Here is a 17,602-nt window from a genome sequence, read left to right as displayed (position 1 = left end):
CAGAGGCAGATCTGTTCTGTGGGATGCTTTAAAGTTTGTGTGAAAGAAGAGAGGAGAGGGTGGAGTGGAGTGAGGGAGGAAGGGGAGGGGAGGGTGATGCTTTTCCTGGCCAGCTGACCTATCATCGTGCTGCAGTTTTGGAGGCCTGTAGGTGATGCACATGCAAAGAGGGGAGAGGCGACACTCTGGAGTCTGTTCAAATCATCTGTGCTGTAGGGGGACCACTTGCCTTGTGACATTTGGCACCACTAATTGCCTCTGATTAATTAGACTACCAGTGATGATGCAAATTGTAGCGGGGAGATTCCCTGCTGTGCTGTGAACTCCTGCTGCCACCATCTCTTAATTTTCACCATGACGCTGGGTAGAGACGCCTGTGGGACGCGATGACAGCCAACAAGGAGAAGAGAAGGTAAAGCTGCGTGTTGCTTTGTGCACAGAGACATACTGATAACCATCTTCACAGTGTATCTGATATGTTTTTGACTATACTGTAGATTCAAACTGTTTTAACTTTAACTATTTTAATTTAATTGTTTCTATGCCAGTTTGGACACTGAGGTGATGTGGTGAGCCCAGCGGTGGTGTTGTGGCCACGCTGGGCGCTAGATAACTTGAATCTTGACCACAATGCACTACTGTAACAACACCTCACTGGAAAAATACAAGTAAAACCCCTGCAATTAAAATCAAAAAGCATTAGCAGATAAATGTATTCTTATCAAAACAACTTATCAAGAGATTTCCTGACTCACCAGTGTCATCTTCGTTTCAGTATTACATGCTTCATGACAAAAAGTCACTGTGTCGTCAAGCTGGAACATGACTGTTTTCCTGCAGTTGATGTTTTGGAGATACATTTTTTTTCACCAGACAACAGTAATGTTTTATCAGTTTTAGGTAATTTTGAAGGTAGAATCTGAATCTGCAAAGGTACAGCTGTAGTGAGCAAAATGTACAGTAAAAAAGTAAGTAAAATGTACAGTATTACTTTACAGTATAAGTACCTCAGAGAGACCTTGAGTTAATACACTTTGCTATCTTGCACCTCTGAAATTCTCACCTTTACTCAGTTGAATTTCTACATAAATATCATTAAATTAGTTTTTACTGTAACAAAAACAAATACAAAAGTCTGTGTGTGTGTATCCATTCTATATTTAGTGACATGTAGTGTCTGTGGTAATGCCTTGTGAGTTTATAGTGACTGTTCTTAATGTCTCAATCCATGTAAATGTTATTAAGATGAGTTGTTTTACATGTTTTTTTCTGGACCTTTATCTTCTGCAGGGCGATCAGCCGTGAGGCAGCCAGAAGGAGACGACGGGTGGAGTCTGACATATTTGGAGATTTATCTCGTCTCCTGCCGCTCCAACCCTCTGTCCGAACTCACCTGGACAAGCCCTCCATCATTCGCCTCGCTCTCAGCTACATACGCATGCACACAGTGCTCAAAGGTACCTACAGTCATCGCACATACATAAGACACAATAAGGGGGGCTTGCATCTACATAGGCAAACATCTAACACCAAAAGATGTACACAAAAGATGTGTTTCAAAAACTGGCAAAAATTATATTTATGCAGATGACATTCATTGATATTGGTATATATTTTATACATCTTACTGTAAATATTTGGAATATTAGAGGTTATATGTAAACAAAAGAGTCAGCAAAGAATACTTTCAGTTGAACGGTTAAGACCATGTGTCCGTAAAATGCAATTGTCGATTTTCATTCCTGATCCATTGACCACATTTATCATAAATTATAAACCAAATTATTTCCATTCAGAATATTAGTATGCAACAAATAAAATACCAACCTAAAACAGATCTTGTTATACTTTAAATAATGGAAACAGAAATTAAATAAGTTAATATCCCCAAACAAAATAACGTCTTCACTTAAGAGGGATTCAATCATGAATATTTGTTTGAGTAACAATGATTCTTAAATATGTTTATGTACAATAAATACAGCTTTGAAGGAATTCACGGTACAGTGTCCAAAATACTGTATATTTGAAATGAAACTTTGAGTGTTACATTTACAAAGACAGTCTATGTAATTTCTATGTATTTAAGTATTCTGAAGAATAATGTACTTTTTTGCAGAACAGTATCTTCTGCTTCAGAAAAAAAACGTTTCTAGTGTGAATACGATCAGTTTGTTGTGGTAAACTGTTGTCACAAGACTGGTGTTGAGTTATTACCAGAGTTAACACCTGGAACACACACACACACACACACACACACACACACACACACACACACACACACACATAGTGTAGTGTCTGTAATATAGTAAGTAATCAAAAATAAACCACATCCTTTGTTCATAGTTCCCATAAATACTGAACCCACTGAATAGAATAGAGTATTTTCCCATGAAAGGAACTATTTTTCACAGCAATTTTGTAAAAAATCAAACAGCAGCACAATCAATAAAATGACTCCCTTTCTTGCGCTGTTTCAGGGAACACTAGGACAAAAGCAGAGGCCAGTCACACAGTAAAATATGGACAAGTGATGGAAAGTGGAGAGGAAAGGCGAGACTGTGACGGAGGACGTGACGAGGAGAAAGAAACGGAGGATCTCGAAGCCTCGGAGGAGACAGACATGTACCTGAGGATCCTGGAGGGATTTATGATGGTCCTGTCCACTGAGGGAGACATAATCTTCCTGTCTGACAACGTCAGCAAGTACATGGGCTTGACACAAGTACATACACACACACACACACACACATTTCTACATAAATGATGTAATGGTATATGTTTAGGATTCTGGATTTGAAGATGAATATGTGCTTTATATTCTCTAACAGACTGAGCTGATGGGACACAATATTTTCGAGTTTACTCACCCTTGTGACCACGAAGAAATCAAAAATAACCTACGTCTAACAGCAGGTGTGTATGTGATTTTGTGTGTGTGTGTGAGCATCGAGGGCTGTCGACAGCAAGATGTCTATGTTCAGTCTGGGTTCTATATCTTGTGGTTGTGTGTTGGTTTTTGAGAGATCATACAGGTTTGAACAGGTTTATCCATGTAGCGTATTAAATTACTTGTTTTTTAGGGGAAGTTTGGTACGGTGCAAAGAGGGACTTTGTCATGAGGATAAAAAGCGCTCTGACACACAGAGGAAGAAGCGCCAACCTCAAGTCAGCTACATGGAAGGTTAGTGAGAAACAACACCACTTGAAACAAAACTTCACACTTTTTTGCACTTCTTCCTGAAAATTTAGAACATCGTGAAGCAGAGTGAGTTTTAATCCCACACTCACACACTCACTGTGGTTTTAGGTCCTCCACTGTCAGGGCAGCATGAAGGTGTGTGTCGTCCCGTCTTCAGTTTCCTGCCTGCTGCTTACCTGCCAGCCTCTGCCCCTTTCACACACACTCCTCAGCACACACACCTTCACCAGCCAGCACAGCATGGACATGAGGTTCACATATTGTGACCAGAGGTGATTTACACAAGCATGACAGCACACACACGCATACACAATAGATTCGTTCTGCTGGAATTTTTTATTTTGGTGAAGCCTCTTAAACCTCACTGACCTGTTACAAATTCATGCTGTGCAGCCAAACATTATTCAAACCCACAGCACTTTAACTCTCTAACTCTCCAAGTTTCCAAAGATACCAAATATGTCAGGCTGAATTTTAGGGAAATGTATATTAAAAAATAGAATATTTTCATTTGATTACATTAAAAACATGGAGTCTTGACGTTGAATATTTCTCTCAGTGTAAACATCATATAACTTCCTTGAAGAACTGAAACAAGCTAACACATAATATATGATACCGTGAGAGTGTGAAATACAGTAAGATGATTTTAACTTCCTTCAAGCTACTTAATGGGAAACAAAATAGAAAACTGGATTTTAAGAGGTTAATTTAGCGTGACAAAGATGAAAAATCATTTAGAACTATAAATGCTACTTTGTTCACGTTTTACCTTCTCCTTTTTGTATTTTAGACCCTACGACTGCTTAATATCAGTGAACCTTAAACTTGTTTGTGGCTGCTGCTGAATAACTAAAACTAAGTAATTTGGTAGTTGACTGTGCTCTTATTAAGTCATTGTAAAGAGCTTACAGTGTAATCAGGACAAACAGTAACTAATTCCTTAACAAGTGTGTAGTTGATGCTTAAAGACTAGTTTATCAGGCAGTATTTTGTAAAATAAATTCATATTGTTTCTGCTTTGTGTGTTTGTGTTTCTGCAGAGTGACTCTGCTTTTAGGTTACAGTCCTGAGGAGCTGCTGGGCCGTTCCATCTATGATCTCTGTCACACACTGGACACAAACTGTTTGACCAAAAATCATCTGAACTGTAAGTAGTGACACACACACACACACACATACACACACATTACACACCTGTAAATAACTAATTTCACCTCTCTCTCTCTCTCTCTCTGCAGTGTGTTTTAAGAGTCAGTCAGTCAGCGGTCAGTACAGGATGCTGGTGAGAGGTGGAGGTTACGTCTGGGTGGAGAGTCACAGTGCCGTCATCCCCAACGTCCGACCCAAGTCCAGGCGCTGTGCCCACCAGCCACTTAGCATCCTTTGTGTTACCTATGTCCTCAGGTGTGTGTGTATCATTTGATTTAAATCTACTTGCAGAGAATTGAAACTACCTTTATATAGCCTAATCCAACACAATGAATATTTTGTTGCCTTTATTTTTAGACATACTTGCGGCGTGGCTCTAGATACCTGCAAATCTAATAATGCTAACACGCTAAACTAAGATGCTGAACATAGCATTTTGCATTGTGAGCATGTTAGCATGCTGATGTTAGCATTTAGCTCAATGCACTGCTGTGCAGCCTCAGTACAGCTTCACAGAGCTGCTAGCATGGCGGTAGAGTCTTAGTCCTTTTGTTACAAGGATGGACTGTTTGAAGTGTGTGTTTAAAGTTGCACTGACATACAAGAATTTGAGTCAAATGTTACATTTGAGTAACATAAGAAAAGTGCCACGTTTATCCTGTCCTTTTGCAAGACTTGTGAAACCATGATGACAAAAGTCCCTTAACTTTAATGAAGTCCATGACCTTTCCCTAAACCTAACCAAGTCGTTTTTGTGCCTAAACCTAACCAACTAGTTACCTTTGTTAAATGGTTGAAAGTAAAAACAAAAGTATTAAAGTTAAAAGTTTAGTCCTTTAAATTAAGTCCCATAAACTAACCTCACTATAGCTGTTTAGAGGCTTTACAGTAAATCCCATAGAGGTAGCCTGTTTTAGCCGTTTTTAGTATAATTTAGAGTATTATATTATTATTTATAAATGGTTTAATGCTGTATGCATGTGTGTCTCACAGTGGAGTCGAGAAGCCGTTCCTGCAGCTCTCCTTGGACCAGACTGTCCACAGATATTTGAGCTGCAACTGAAGAACAGTCTGCAGAACCAACAATCTCCTCTACCTCCATCTGTGATTTCTTGTCAGTTATTCTCATTGATCTAACTTTTATTAAATATAAAACTTTATAATTCAAAACGACTTGGTGTGTGTTTTTGTCAACCTTTGTTCTAAAAACAGTCCAGATGACTACGACTGAAACCTTTTCTACGATAGAACACTCCTGGACGAATGAGGGACTACACTGTCTTTTTGTCAACCGCTGATGTTTCTGAGGATATCCACTTATTAACACTATTTGATGTATAGTACTTGGATATAGCTTAAAATATTTGAAAAGTCAGAACTGTTGATTACCAACCAAACCTGTGGAAAATATTGTTTATTTTAAGCAAGTTGTAGTATCAGATAGCACGACTTCTGTCCCCTAAATGAAAACTGGAAGTTTTAAGTGTAGACTGCGGTTGACAGACAGTTGACGGGGCGTTGTGAGAGTTGAAATTTGTTGATGAAAGCAGGCAGTTTGACTTTTTCCTGACCTCTCTGGGCCTGACCTTACTTCCTGTGGGGTTTCCTTCTGAGCCACCTGACACATGGGGTGACATCTGACTGTGAAGCATAGACATAATGTACAGTATACACACACACACACACAGAGTATATATAAAGCGATATGCATTGTGCTTATGAGGAGATGTGAGCAGACGCAACTCAAAGCCACAGCTTCCTGAATAGAGACACTCGATAGAAAAGTTCTCGTGGGAACTGTTTCAACTTTTTACCTCTCGGCCTCTAAATTCACACACACACACCAGACAACAGACTATTTCAAGTTTCGGTTCAACTGGCTTTACTGGTGTGAAATTTAATTGAAATGAAAACTGAAATAAAAAGAATCAGAATAAAATGTATTATGACCATAATAATAAGAAAATTAGAACATAACAGCAAACAATATTAAGTTACTCTGTGTCAGCTGATAGTACAAGTGGGAAACAAAAAGCTTTTTTGGGGGGGTGCCTGTGCGTTGCAACAAGCAGTCCCCTCACCACCTGTTGTGAGAACACACTCCTCAACTCCTGTACTATAACAGTGGCCCAGTACGCACTGATATGTGATATGTCGAGACATCTAAGTTCGATTTTACTAGACTAAATTTGGTTGAAACGTGAGAGGTTTTTAGGTCATAACTACACAGTATTTCAATGTGTAGTTAGTACCTGCGCTGCAAAATATATAGCTGTGGTGGAATGAAACTAAGTACATTTACTCAAGTAAAAATTTGAGGTACTTTACTTAAGTATTTCCATTTAATGCTACTTTATACTCTTACTCTGCTACATTTCAGAGAGAAATATTACTTTTTACTGCACTACATTTATTTGGTAGTTACAGTTACAGGTGTAGCCCAGTGGTAAATTCGGGTATTATAGTGTAAGGGAAACTGGGTGGGTTATGATTGATCCCTCTTATTCTCAAAACCCAGTGACATGACTATTAAAATGTAAACGTTTATTTACTTTAAATAAATAAGTGACAACTGATTTTCAAATAAGTAAATACTAATTTATTTTACATGATTAAAGGGAGATCAATAATTTATTTTATTTCATGACAGTGATTAAAACTAAAGGTTAAAGTTTATATTATTTTGTTAAATAATATTATCAGAGGTTTTATGCAGCTATCCTTTTATTACTTTATCCTTCCTGTGTTTATGTGACCGCTTTTTATTGGTCATTTGAGTATTCACGCTGTATTGTGAGTAGTGTTTGGCTGCATGCACGTAAAAACGGGGTACACGTGACGGGAGAGAGGGACACGGATGAAAAGTGCTGGAAGCAGTTTTTCCTCGCTCGTTTTTTTGGCTCGCTCTCTCTTGCTGGACCCGTGGGGAGCACGGGACGCTCGCACGTTTAGAGAGAAGGAAAAAGACGCTAAAAAGAGCCACTAAAGTCGACGAAACTGAGAGGGAGGTTCAGAGAAGGGGACCGTTTGTGACTGAGAAACGAGGCCGGCGACCCGTCTGACGGAGCGGACGCCGCGATCGGAGGTAGCCGAGCTAGCTAGCCACGGCGGGCGCACACGAGGCAGAGCTGTTGGTTCATCGCACCGCACCTGCGTATCCGGACCAGTCTTTTCGACGCTCTCAATGTTTTGTAAGTGTCAGTTCAGCGCACTCAATGTTTTGCGAGACCAAAACAGGCCTGCAACGTTGTTTTTTCTTTTTTTTTTCTTCGTTCAATCGGTACCGTGGTGAGTCAACTGGAACATGTGAGCATGTATGTGTGACTGGGCCCAACGCTGCATTAGCTAACACTTGTTACAGGACACTTGACACGTTTTTGTAAAGTTCTCTGTGCATTCTCAATATTTAGGAAAGATATAAGGGAGGAAGATTTTTACCCCTTATTTTGGTAAAAACGTGTGATTTAAAGGGATTAAGATTATTATTTAATTGTTTGGGATATCTTTTGGTTATTTATTTTTGTACATTTTGTCATAATTAGGGACTTTTATATTGTGTTTTAGGGGAAGTTTTATATTTCATTTGCCAAATCCTTTTGATTCATTAAACAAGGGTTTTACCCATTTATTTTCTAAACTAAAAACCATCTCTGGGTCTCATTATTGTTAAATATTCCTGTCAAAAGGTTTTACAATTGAGTAGAAACTCATTAGGTGCACCTTTGTGGTATCCACCTGAACTACAACGAACCCAAGCACCCTCATTCTCACGTATGTAACATACAGAGTGGTTGTATGGGTGCTACACAAGTTACTTTACAGATGAAGATTTTACATCCAAAACATGATGACCTTATAAATTATGATGCATTGTTACAGATTCAACTACCCAACAGTACATAAAAGAGTTGAAACTGGTGCCACATCAACCAACTACAACAGTAAAACGCTAATCACACATAATTAAAAGTAATCCAATAATATAATGTATAACAGTATAACACTCACAGGAACTATTTTCCTGAGTCACGAGTACTTTTACTTTTAATACTTTAAGTACATTTTGATGATATGCTTACTATACTTTTACTTAAGTGACATTTTCAATGCAGGACTTTTATTTATAATGGAGTATTTTTATGTTGTAAGTAAAGGATCTGAATATTTCCTCTACCACTAATATATAGTGATCTAAATGCTGTTGAAACAACATATTATGTCCATTGGACATCTAAAAAAACTAATTTAGCTTCAACTTTGCTCTTCTAATGTGCAACATTTAGGCATATTGATTTACAGTAACTTCTTTTATTTGATATATTTGAGTGTTGCTTGGACTGAGAAACACCCAGAAAAAAGTGCACTACTGCAGCCCACAGCATTTTTTGAAGGTAATAACACACTCACTTTGAAGGTAGAAGTCAAAGGGCTTTACAATCTGTATAGCGCACAACACCCTCTATCCACAGGGAGAACTTTTATGAAAACTCCATCTGGCAGACATAGCCTCCTAAAACCTGTTTATTTATCTGATCCTGCATGACATATACAATTCAGTTCAGTTTTATTTATATAGCATCAAATCGTAACAGAAGTTATCTCAGGGGACTTTTCGTATAGCAGGTCTAGACCGTACTCTATAATATTAATTACAGAGGTGGTTGGTTTGAGAAAGATAGAGAGTGAGAGAGGGGGAAAGTGAGAGAGTAGGAGGAAAGAGGACGGTGTAGTCCCTCATTCGCCCAGGAGTGTTCTATCGTAGAAAAGGTTTCAGTCATAGTCATCTGGACACTGTTTTCAGAATCAAGACGTTTCGGCTCCCATCCAGAAGTCATTCTCAATTGTGAAAAATGGACCGGGAACTCAGAAATTTAAGCTACTCTGTGTTACTTAAGCCCTGCCCCCAGGAAGGAGTCTTCCTGAGTATCTGCTGATTACTCCTTTCACCTGAAACTGACCTAATTGTTTCCATGATGGTCCAGTAATCAGTAATCAGGCCTATTGTTTTCTGGCTGCACCTCCCTCATCACTGTTAAGTACCTGATTACCATATGATTGGCGTGACCAAGGTGTTAATACACTGTGGTAAATGTTGGGCAGATTGAATCTCAGACCACCATTTCTGTTTAAAGAGGGGTTTTCTTTTTTCACAAAAATGGCTTCTTTGACACCTCTTTCAAACCAACTCTTCTCTCTACTTAGAATCTTCACCTCACTGTCTTCAAATGTGTGGTTTGTAGCTTTTAGTGCAAATGCACGGCGCTCTGTAATCCTGAGTTAGCGTGTCGTCTGTGCTGATAAAGTCTTTTGTGAAGTGGCTGTTTGGTCTCACCTATGTACCGTTCTTTGCAGTTTTCCTCACTACATTGAATTGAGTAAACTACATTGCTCTGTTTCTGTGTGGGTAACTTATCCTTAGGGTGAACGAGTTTCTGTCTTAAAGTGTTGCCTGGTTTAAAGAAAACAGGAACATCGTGCTGTCTAAAGATCCTTTGTAGTTTTTCAGACAGTCCAGATACATAAGGGTTGGAGACACGGTTCCTTCTTGGTTCTGTTACACTTTTGTCCTGTTTTTTGGCTCTTTTAACTTTGTTGAGAGCCCAAGTAGGATAACCACAGGCTGAGAGTGCATTCTGGACATGCCTTTCCTCTTTCTTCTTACCCTCTGAGCCGGTGGGCACTTCTTGGGCTCTATGTTGTAATGTCCGGATTACACCCAGCTTGTGCTGTAATGGATGGTGTGAGTCAAAGAGCAAGTATTGATCCGTACGTGTTGGTTTCCTGTACACTTCTATCTGGAGCTTTCCGTCCTCTCCTCTGAGTGTAGAACAATCAAGAAAGGTCAGGCGGTTGTCTTTGGCATCCTCTCATGTGAACTTGATGTTGGGGTCCACAGTATTGATATGCTCTGAGAACGCTTCCAAGTCTTGTTTCTTGATCTTCACAAAGGTGTCATCCACGTAGCGGTACCAATGACTTGGTGGTGTGCCCGGGAACAAGGACAATGCCTTCTTCTCAAACTGTTCCATGTACAGGTTGGCCACGATAGGAGAGACCAGAGAGCCCATGGCACAGCCGTGAATCTGTCTGTAGAAGTGTCCCCAGAATTGGAAGTAGGTTGTGTTAAGACAGATGTCTAATAGTTTGCAGATGTGTTCAGGTGTAAGCTTGGTCCTTTCCTGCAAGGTGGAGTCCTCCTGCAGTCTTCTCCTCACCGCTGTCACTGCTTCTGAGGTCGGAATGCAGGTGAACAAGGACACAACATCATACGAAACCATTACGTCATCTGGGTCCAACTGGAGATGTTTCACTTTGTCCACAAATTTCTGTGTGTTTTCCACATGATGTACTGTGTTCCCCAGATTATTCCCAAGAGCCTACAGATTAAAGCCTACAGATTAAACCACCAGTAAAAGGACACAGAGCAGAGAAGATTTGGAGAAGAAACCTGACCCAGATGCTTAGTGAAAGGATCAGGGAAAACAACTCAAGAATAGACAATTTGAAGAACAGAACAGAATTTTTACAGAAGAAGTTAACAAGCATTGTCCCAGAAGAAATCCTCAAGAGAGTGATGGATTTTACACAGATAGCACAGGGAGCACAACATAGGAAGAGCAAGGAGCGGCAAATTAAGAAATGTAACATCCTTTTGAATAAGAAGATCAAAAACTTATCAGACCGCATCCTGACACAGGCAGAAAAAGATGTGCTCTCCAAAGGGCTCAACTTTTCAGTTATGTCCAACCACATCCCTACAGTGGACTACATCACAGCCACAGAAATAGCCATTAGGAAGAACAAGATGACAGAAGCAGAGGCTGCAGACCTGAGGCTACGTGTCACAGCAACACTAAAGAGTGCCAAACCGCCTCCTTCTAACATTACATCCGAAGAGAGGAGGGCACTCTCAGCACTGCAGAAGGATCACAGCATAAACATTCTACCAGCAGACAAGGGTCGCTGCACTGTGATTCTGAACACAGCCGATTATGAAACCAAGGTCAACAACCTTCTTGAAGATACAACCACATATCAAAAACTTAAAAGAGATCCAACTAATGGCTACAAGAAGAAGGTTATATACTGTCTACAGAAGCTTGAGAAGGAGGAGGTGATATAAGACAGTGAGGTGAAGATTCTAAGTAGAGAGAAGAGTTGGTTTGAAAGAGGTGTCAAAGAAGCCATTTTTGTGAAAAAAACCCTCTTTGAACAGAAATGATGGTCTGAGATTCAATCTGCGCAACGTTTACCACAGTGTATTAGCACCTTGGTCACGCCAATCATATGGTAATCAGGTACTTAACAGTGATGAGGGAGGTGCAGCCAGAAAACAATAGGCCTGATTACTGATTACTGGACCATCATGGAAACAATTAGGTCAGTTTCAGGTGAAACTAGGCAGATACTCAGGAAGACTCCTTCCTGAGGGCAGGGCTTAAGTAACACAGAGTAGCTTAAATTTCTGAGTTCCCGATCCATTTTTCACAATTGAGAATGACTTCTGGATGGGAGCCGAAACGTCTTGATTCTGAAAACAGTGTCCAGATGACTATGACTGAAACCTTTTCTACGATAGGAGGAAAGAGAACATACAGTAGCACAATGCAAGGAGATGTAAAGTAATAGTAATGTAAATAAAGAGTGTGAAAGTAATATTGCACACATATGCAGTACATATCCTGTCTTTGTTAATATGAACTTGTATCTCATTTTGTCTGATGTTTGTGTCCTTTTCCAGTAACAGTAGTATTTTTATGTACATTTATGTACACATTAAATCAGAATTTCTGATTCTGATTCTGACATTTTATGGTGACTATGTCCGGGGCCTATGGATAATAATACGTTTACAGTATTCTCACTGTCACACTGATGCAGTTACACTACAGCATGAAGGGAAGGACTCTTGCTCCATCTAGTGTTTAATTGTAGTCAGTGAAACAAAACAGCAGCTTCTGCCAGGCGGCCATATTGCTTACTTGGGCTGTGCTTAGGAGAGTGTCATATACTGTATGTACCACTAGTAGTGGTATTTGCTATTAAGAGTGCAACAGCTACTCTTCCTGGGGTCCATAGAAAACTAATTCAACAACAATTTCATGTGATTATGTAAATAAAAATAATATTACATACATATAAATATGCACATACATAATACATGTACTTGCATATAAAACAGGTAATAAATAAAATCAAATAAAATGAGGTACAGTACTAGTTTGTAATGTAAAAAGCAACTTGTTTAAAAACCAAACAACCTGAAATGAAACCTTTGCAAGATAGAACAAATCCTCTGCCAGCTGTTTTAAATCATAGAGGAATGTTTTGCATAACAGCAGCCAAAGGTAGCCCATCAGTCAGGTTTTTTTTTACATCCTTCTGACAGGTGACTACTGACAGTTCAGCAAAGCTCTCAGTAAAACCCAACATCTTCTTGGTAAAAAAAAACATAATGTAAATTCTCATCCATAAAAAAAAAAAAAAAAAAATTATTTTGCTTGTTGGAGGTATTTTTCCAACAGCTTGGCCAGATTTGAGACATTATGCTATAATTAGGGTGATTCAATTTGGAAAATGAAATGTGTCATACTAGATGATATAGTACTAGATGATAAAGATGAAATTGCAGTTTTTCAATCACTTTGGCTCATTTTTTGAAACCGTTTGAACATTTTCTAAACTGTAAGTGCACACAACTGTTTCATGAGACATCACAAGGCAAAATGCCTGCAAAAAGTAGTAACTCACCCAAAACATTTAATTCATCCTTCAAAACCTAGTTATTGTGTCAGTAAATTGGCCATTGCCACCAAAATAAAATAAAGGTGTTTTGTCATCATGTGAGCTGTACTGGTTACAATGTTTAGATGTTTTTTCACCATGGCAGTCAACCCTGGAAATGTTTCTTATATACAAATCTCTGTTTTGGCTGCTTACCGTACTATACAAGAATGTCAGTTTTGTCTAGCTGAATGCTATTGTGTATCGCACTGAGCTTATTAGAATTAGATTTCAACACCAGGTAAAAGTTTACTGGGAAAAATCAATACTGTACAATAATGTAGTACACAGAAAAAGCTTATGAACACGTGTATGTATACAGTAAATTAATTTTGTAGCAATGTGTTGACATGTACTATAAACAAAAAATTCACCTTTGATCTTTCATGTAAAGTCGCATACAGTGAAGAGAACATTTTCCACAAAATGACATGCCAAAAAAATAATAATAAACTCGCAACAACAATGAAAAAAACTGTGGTAGTTCAGTAAAAAACATCAAATTGTACTCACAGTACGTAACACTACAAGTTCTCACCTGGCAGGTAATTTGCCAATTTAGCAGACATCACAAACATTCCATGTCATAGATATTTATGGAATATACTTGTATGTCTGACAGATTTTGATAATGAAATGGATCATTTTGCATGTGATGGCTCAAACGATGAAAGACTGTTTAGAAGTTGTGAAGAGTATGACAATTTCACTGAGATTCAACTCATCAGATTTGAGCAGCAAGCCATGTGCAAGTGGTTATTGTGCAAATTGTGGACAATTGTACTTACTGTTTTTCACATGTGCCAAAACACGTGTAATTTGCTTGAATGAATGAGATATTAAGATCTGTTGTGAACAACAAACTGAACTCTGTTCACAGATTTGAACTTATTGTAAACGAGCCAAAGCGAATGAGGAAAACTGTAATAATGCAGAATCTCAGTGTAACACACAAAACACGTACATTTGTGTATGAAAATTGGTGATCAAGAGTTAAATCTTTTTAGATGCAAGTATATGAATTATTAGTAGGCTTGACTCTTTTGCCATTTTTGAGTAATTCTAAGTGGAATAAAATTAAATCCAGTAATGCAATACAAAACTATATTCACTCATACATACTTATATAGGATAGCTACATACAAAGAAATATAGTGCTTGTCAACCCCGTCTTCTGCATTTGGCCACTAGTTCTCATCCACATCACACCTTATGTCCTCTCTTGCAATACACCTATATGTCCAGACATCCAGCATTCATTGTGTCCAAGAGGGACATCTGATGATGTGGCTGGTGGTCATGAACTTTCCACCTCCATGAGGAGAAGAATTCCTCTATGGAGAGTAAAGTGGAAGGAAAAGTGACACCATCCTGGGATGGGCTGTTCACTTGAAGGAATGGTGAAACGCCACATCGTCCCAAACAACTACAAAACCTTATGGATTCTGCCTCACTTGCCCACTTTCCTCACCAGGCATAAGTCTGTCAGAGAGATCATCAAGGAATGAAATTAGGCACTCAGTGTCCCAATTGGAAGTTTATTCATTTTTTTAAATGTCTTTTTATTTTTGTATGTCAATTTCACAGTTTCGACTATAGTATGTAAACATATCCAAAATGGAGTGTAAATAAACAGAGTTTTGGTGGTGGATGAGTTTGAGTGAGAAAACAATTTTGAAATATGTCATTGTGGAAGAAATTCATGATAACGAAGAAATTCTAATACTGAACTTGACACGTAGCTGACCTGAGATGCCCCTCAGATTAGGTATGTATTTATGTTAGGAGGTGCCAGCATGTCCAGAGCTATGCAAATAAGATGGACCTTGGAGAGTTTCTAGGCTTCCTTGATAATAATAAACTGAGACACACTTTGACATTGACTTACGGTTACCCAGAATTGTTTTCCTTTCTCCTTCACAGAAACCTTGTATAAGACTGGGTGTTATCCTTTGTGACTTTAGGTTTTTAGTATCGACTGTTTTCATGTATGCAAGCTGTACCAAGATGTTCTCTGATATCAGATTTGTGTTGTAATAAACTCATATATTCAAGTAAGGACAACTGAGGCTCATCAAGTTTATTCTTCTATTCATAAAATTCATCACAGTTTAGTCCACATTAACTTCTGTTGTGCTGAGAGTCTGAAGAGTTTTGTAAAAGTGAACTCAGTATTGAGAAATGTGTGTTACAAAAACTGTAATTAAGGTTGTATTCTTTCTCCTGGAATAACCCTGAGTCCATTCTTTGATCTTCAGTCTCTTCTGATCATTTACATAAAAACAGTCTCTGTCTCTCTTTGCTTGAAGGGAATAAAAGATGTTTGTTATCAGTAATCTTTTTAATCTAAATTTTGATTCATTCATTAAGTTTGAGCTTTACTTCACTGAGGAAAGGGACACGAGGTTTGCCAAAAGAAAAAGAACACAGTCCTCTGTGTTCAAAGTGCTTCTTCATAAACTTTAGCTCTAACAAGTCTTTTTCAACATGTTGGATTAGTTTGCTGAACAGACATGTTCTGGTTGGTTATGCTGGTTTTCAAGGTGACCTTGGCAGTTGTTGGGAATAATTTGTGTCCCTGCATGTTGCCTTAGAAGCCTGATCACTCCATTAGAGTCTGAGGCCCAGAGATAAGAGGTGGAGGAGATCATGGTGGTGGGTGGAGGGCTTAATTTCATATTACTATGAGTTCCCATTTCAAAGGAGGCGTGAACATGAGACAAAACTTTCACAACCTTCTCACACAGACAGGAAGACGGCCCCTGTTCTTCCAAACTCTCGTGCATTTCCAGTGAAAGCTCCATGTGACACCACTGAACAGGCCCTTGTTTACACCCTCCTCTCCTCCCCCCAGTCACACCCCTATGGTCAGGTGGGTGTTGTCAGGCTAACAGCCAATGACATGACAGTGCTCACCCTTTGAAACACAACCATGATAAATCAGTGTGCGTCAGTGCAGGGAAGAAAACACAGAGAGAGGCAGAGACAGCAGGAATGATATCATTAAAGCTAAACAGGAGGCACACGCAGGGAAATACTGGTTGTGTAATGAAGGAGAGATTGTGCACTAATAATCAAAGGCATTGAAGTACTAGTTTTTCACGTAGCTATTTTTATTTAATTATTAATTGTCTTTTAATGGTCATTGTTTTATTGTGGAATTAATATAAGGGTATATCTAGATAAAGAAACGATGGAAAAGACAGAGTTGAATGGAACTGACCTCTGGTGCAGAGCTCACAGTTCAAAGATCTTCAACTGGATCTCGTGTGTGTGCCTGCTTGAGATAAAGCTTAAGAACCTCATAAAGGACTTTGTGTGATTGTAGGAAGCGAACAAACATGAATATTATGATATATGCATATTCAGAGATTATATCCCTTGTCTCTCTTTCTGTCTGTTCTAAGGAAGTAAAGTTGTGCAGTTTCATCTCAGCGCAGAATCAGGATATCAACTTTTAAGAGACAATAAAGCTATATGGCCATTCAGTACATAGATAGAACAATGAGGAGATAAGCACTGCCATTATTGCATTAGTAATAGTGAAACAGTGACTTTGTGCCAGTTGCAGCAGTTACTATTGATTACTTTGTCCAAATGACATCTGAGTGACGAAACAGATTTACAGCCTGACCAACCAAATATCTATCTGTCTGTATTTTACATATATGTAAAAACACATGTAAAACGTAATTCAGTTTGCTTTTCATATTGTGTAATTGTGTGTTTGTACCTCTGTTTAAGCATATGTACGTGTTTTTGTACCTGCGCCTGGGGGCATGATCTTCTGTGACTCTTATCTTCTGTGCAGAGTCCACAGGTGTAAGCCCAGGTCAGGGCCTTCATTCAGACGAGCTCAGCACTAAGATTCTCTCTCTGTGCCATGTAGAGTGATAGACAATGTTCGCACACATACATTCGTGTGTATGTGTGAAATAATAGAAACATGCATTGTTACATAAGAGCCACGTTATCTCAGCTGTTCTCAGACAATAGGAGCAGACGCACTGCCATAAACATGTAACAAGAACAAAAATGGTCACTGTTTCATGAATGTTGTGCGTGCTCATCCCGAAGAGTTAAAGCCATATTCGAACAGGAATGTATAAGTTTAGAAACTGCACTTTCAGCTACTGCACAGTGGCAGGAATTTACTGATCCTACAGTGTTGAGACATCACACTCTAGTGGAAAACATTGCTCTGCAGAATAACAAGACTGAGAGTCTATAGCCATGCTAGCAGCTCTGTGAGGCTGAACGTAGGCACATAAATGCTAATGTTTCTATGCTAACATGCTGATGTTTAGCAGGTATAATGTTTACCATCTTAGTTCAGAGTGTTAGTGAGCTAACAATTGCTAATTAGCACTAAACACAAATACAACTGAGGTCGAATGTCATTAGTTTTGCAGGTATTTCATCATAAACCCAAGTATTGGACAAATTAATATTTTATCCTGATGG

General features: G+C 38.8%; 1 protein-coding gene across 2 annotated transcripts; it reads left to right on the top strand.

The window, feature by feature from the left end:
* The first annotated feature begins 132 nt into the window (after positions 1 to 132).
* epas1a (endothelial PAS domain protein 1a) lies at positions 133 to 5,517 on the top strand. 2 transcript variants are annotated; one of them, XM_044177930.1, is made up of 9 exons: positions 134 to 412; positions 1,291 to 1,457; positions 2,481 to 2,725; positions 2,832 to 2,916; positions 3,084 to 3,184; positions 3,311 to 3,474; positions 4,246 to 4,352; positions 4,444 to 4,609; positions 5,348 to 5,517. In XM_044177930.1, exons 1-9 carry the CDS (start codon positions 387 to 389, stop codon positions 5,415 to 5,417), a joined length of 1,131 nt encoding a protein of 376 aa, XP_044033865.1. In that variant the 5' UTR covers positions 134 to 386; the 3' UTR covers positions 5,418 to 5,517. The 2 variants fall into 2 exon arrangements, with proteins under 2 accessions (XP_044033866.1, XP_044033865.1); XM_044177931.1 differs by lacking the exon at positions 5,348 to 5,517 and having other exon boundaries at positions 133 to 412; positions 4,444 to 5,319.
* The last annotated feature ends 12,085 nt before the right edge of the window (positions 5,518 to 17,602 follow it).

This window comes from Siniperca chuatsi, linkage group LG20, assembly GCF_020085105.1.
Source record: "Siniperca chuatsi isolate FFG_IHB_CAS linkage group LG20, ASM2008510v1, whole genome shotgun sequence".
NCBI classification, from domain to species: domain Eukaryota; kingdom Metazoa; phylum Chordata; class Actinopteri; order Centrarchiformes; family Sinipercidae; genus Siniperca; species Siniperca chuatsi.
This window is presented reverse-complemented; position numbering and strand designations above follow the sequence as displayed.

What these genes read in the sequence shown, in the direction of transcription:
- epas1a (XM_044177930.1), top strand. Translation starts at nt 387, where the DNA reads ATGACAGCCAACAAGGAGAAGAGAAG. An exon ending in TTCACATATTGTGACCAGAG is followed by an intron (nt 3,475 to 4,245) that starts GTGATTTACACA and finishes GTGTTTCTGCAG; the next exon opens with AGTGACTCTGCTTTTAGGTT. An exon ending in TGTGTTACCTATGTCCTCAG is followed by an intron (nt 4,610 to 5,347) that starts GTGTGTGTGTAT and finishes TGTGTCTCACAG; the next exon opens with TGGAGTCGAGAAGCCGTTCC.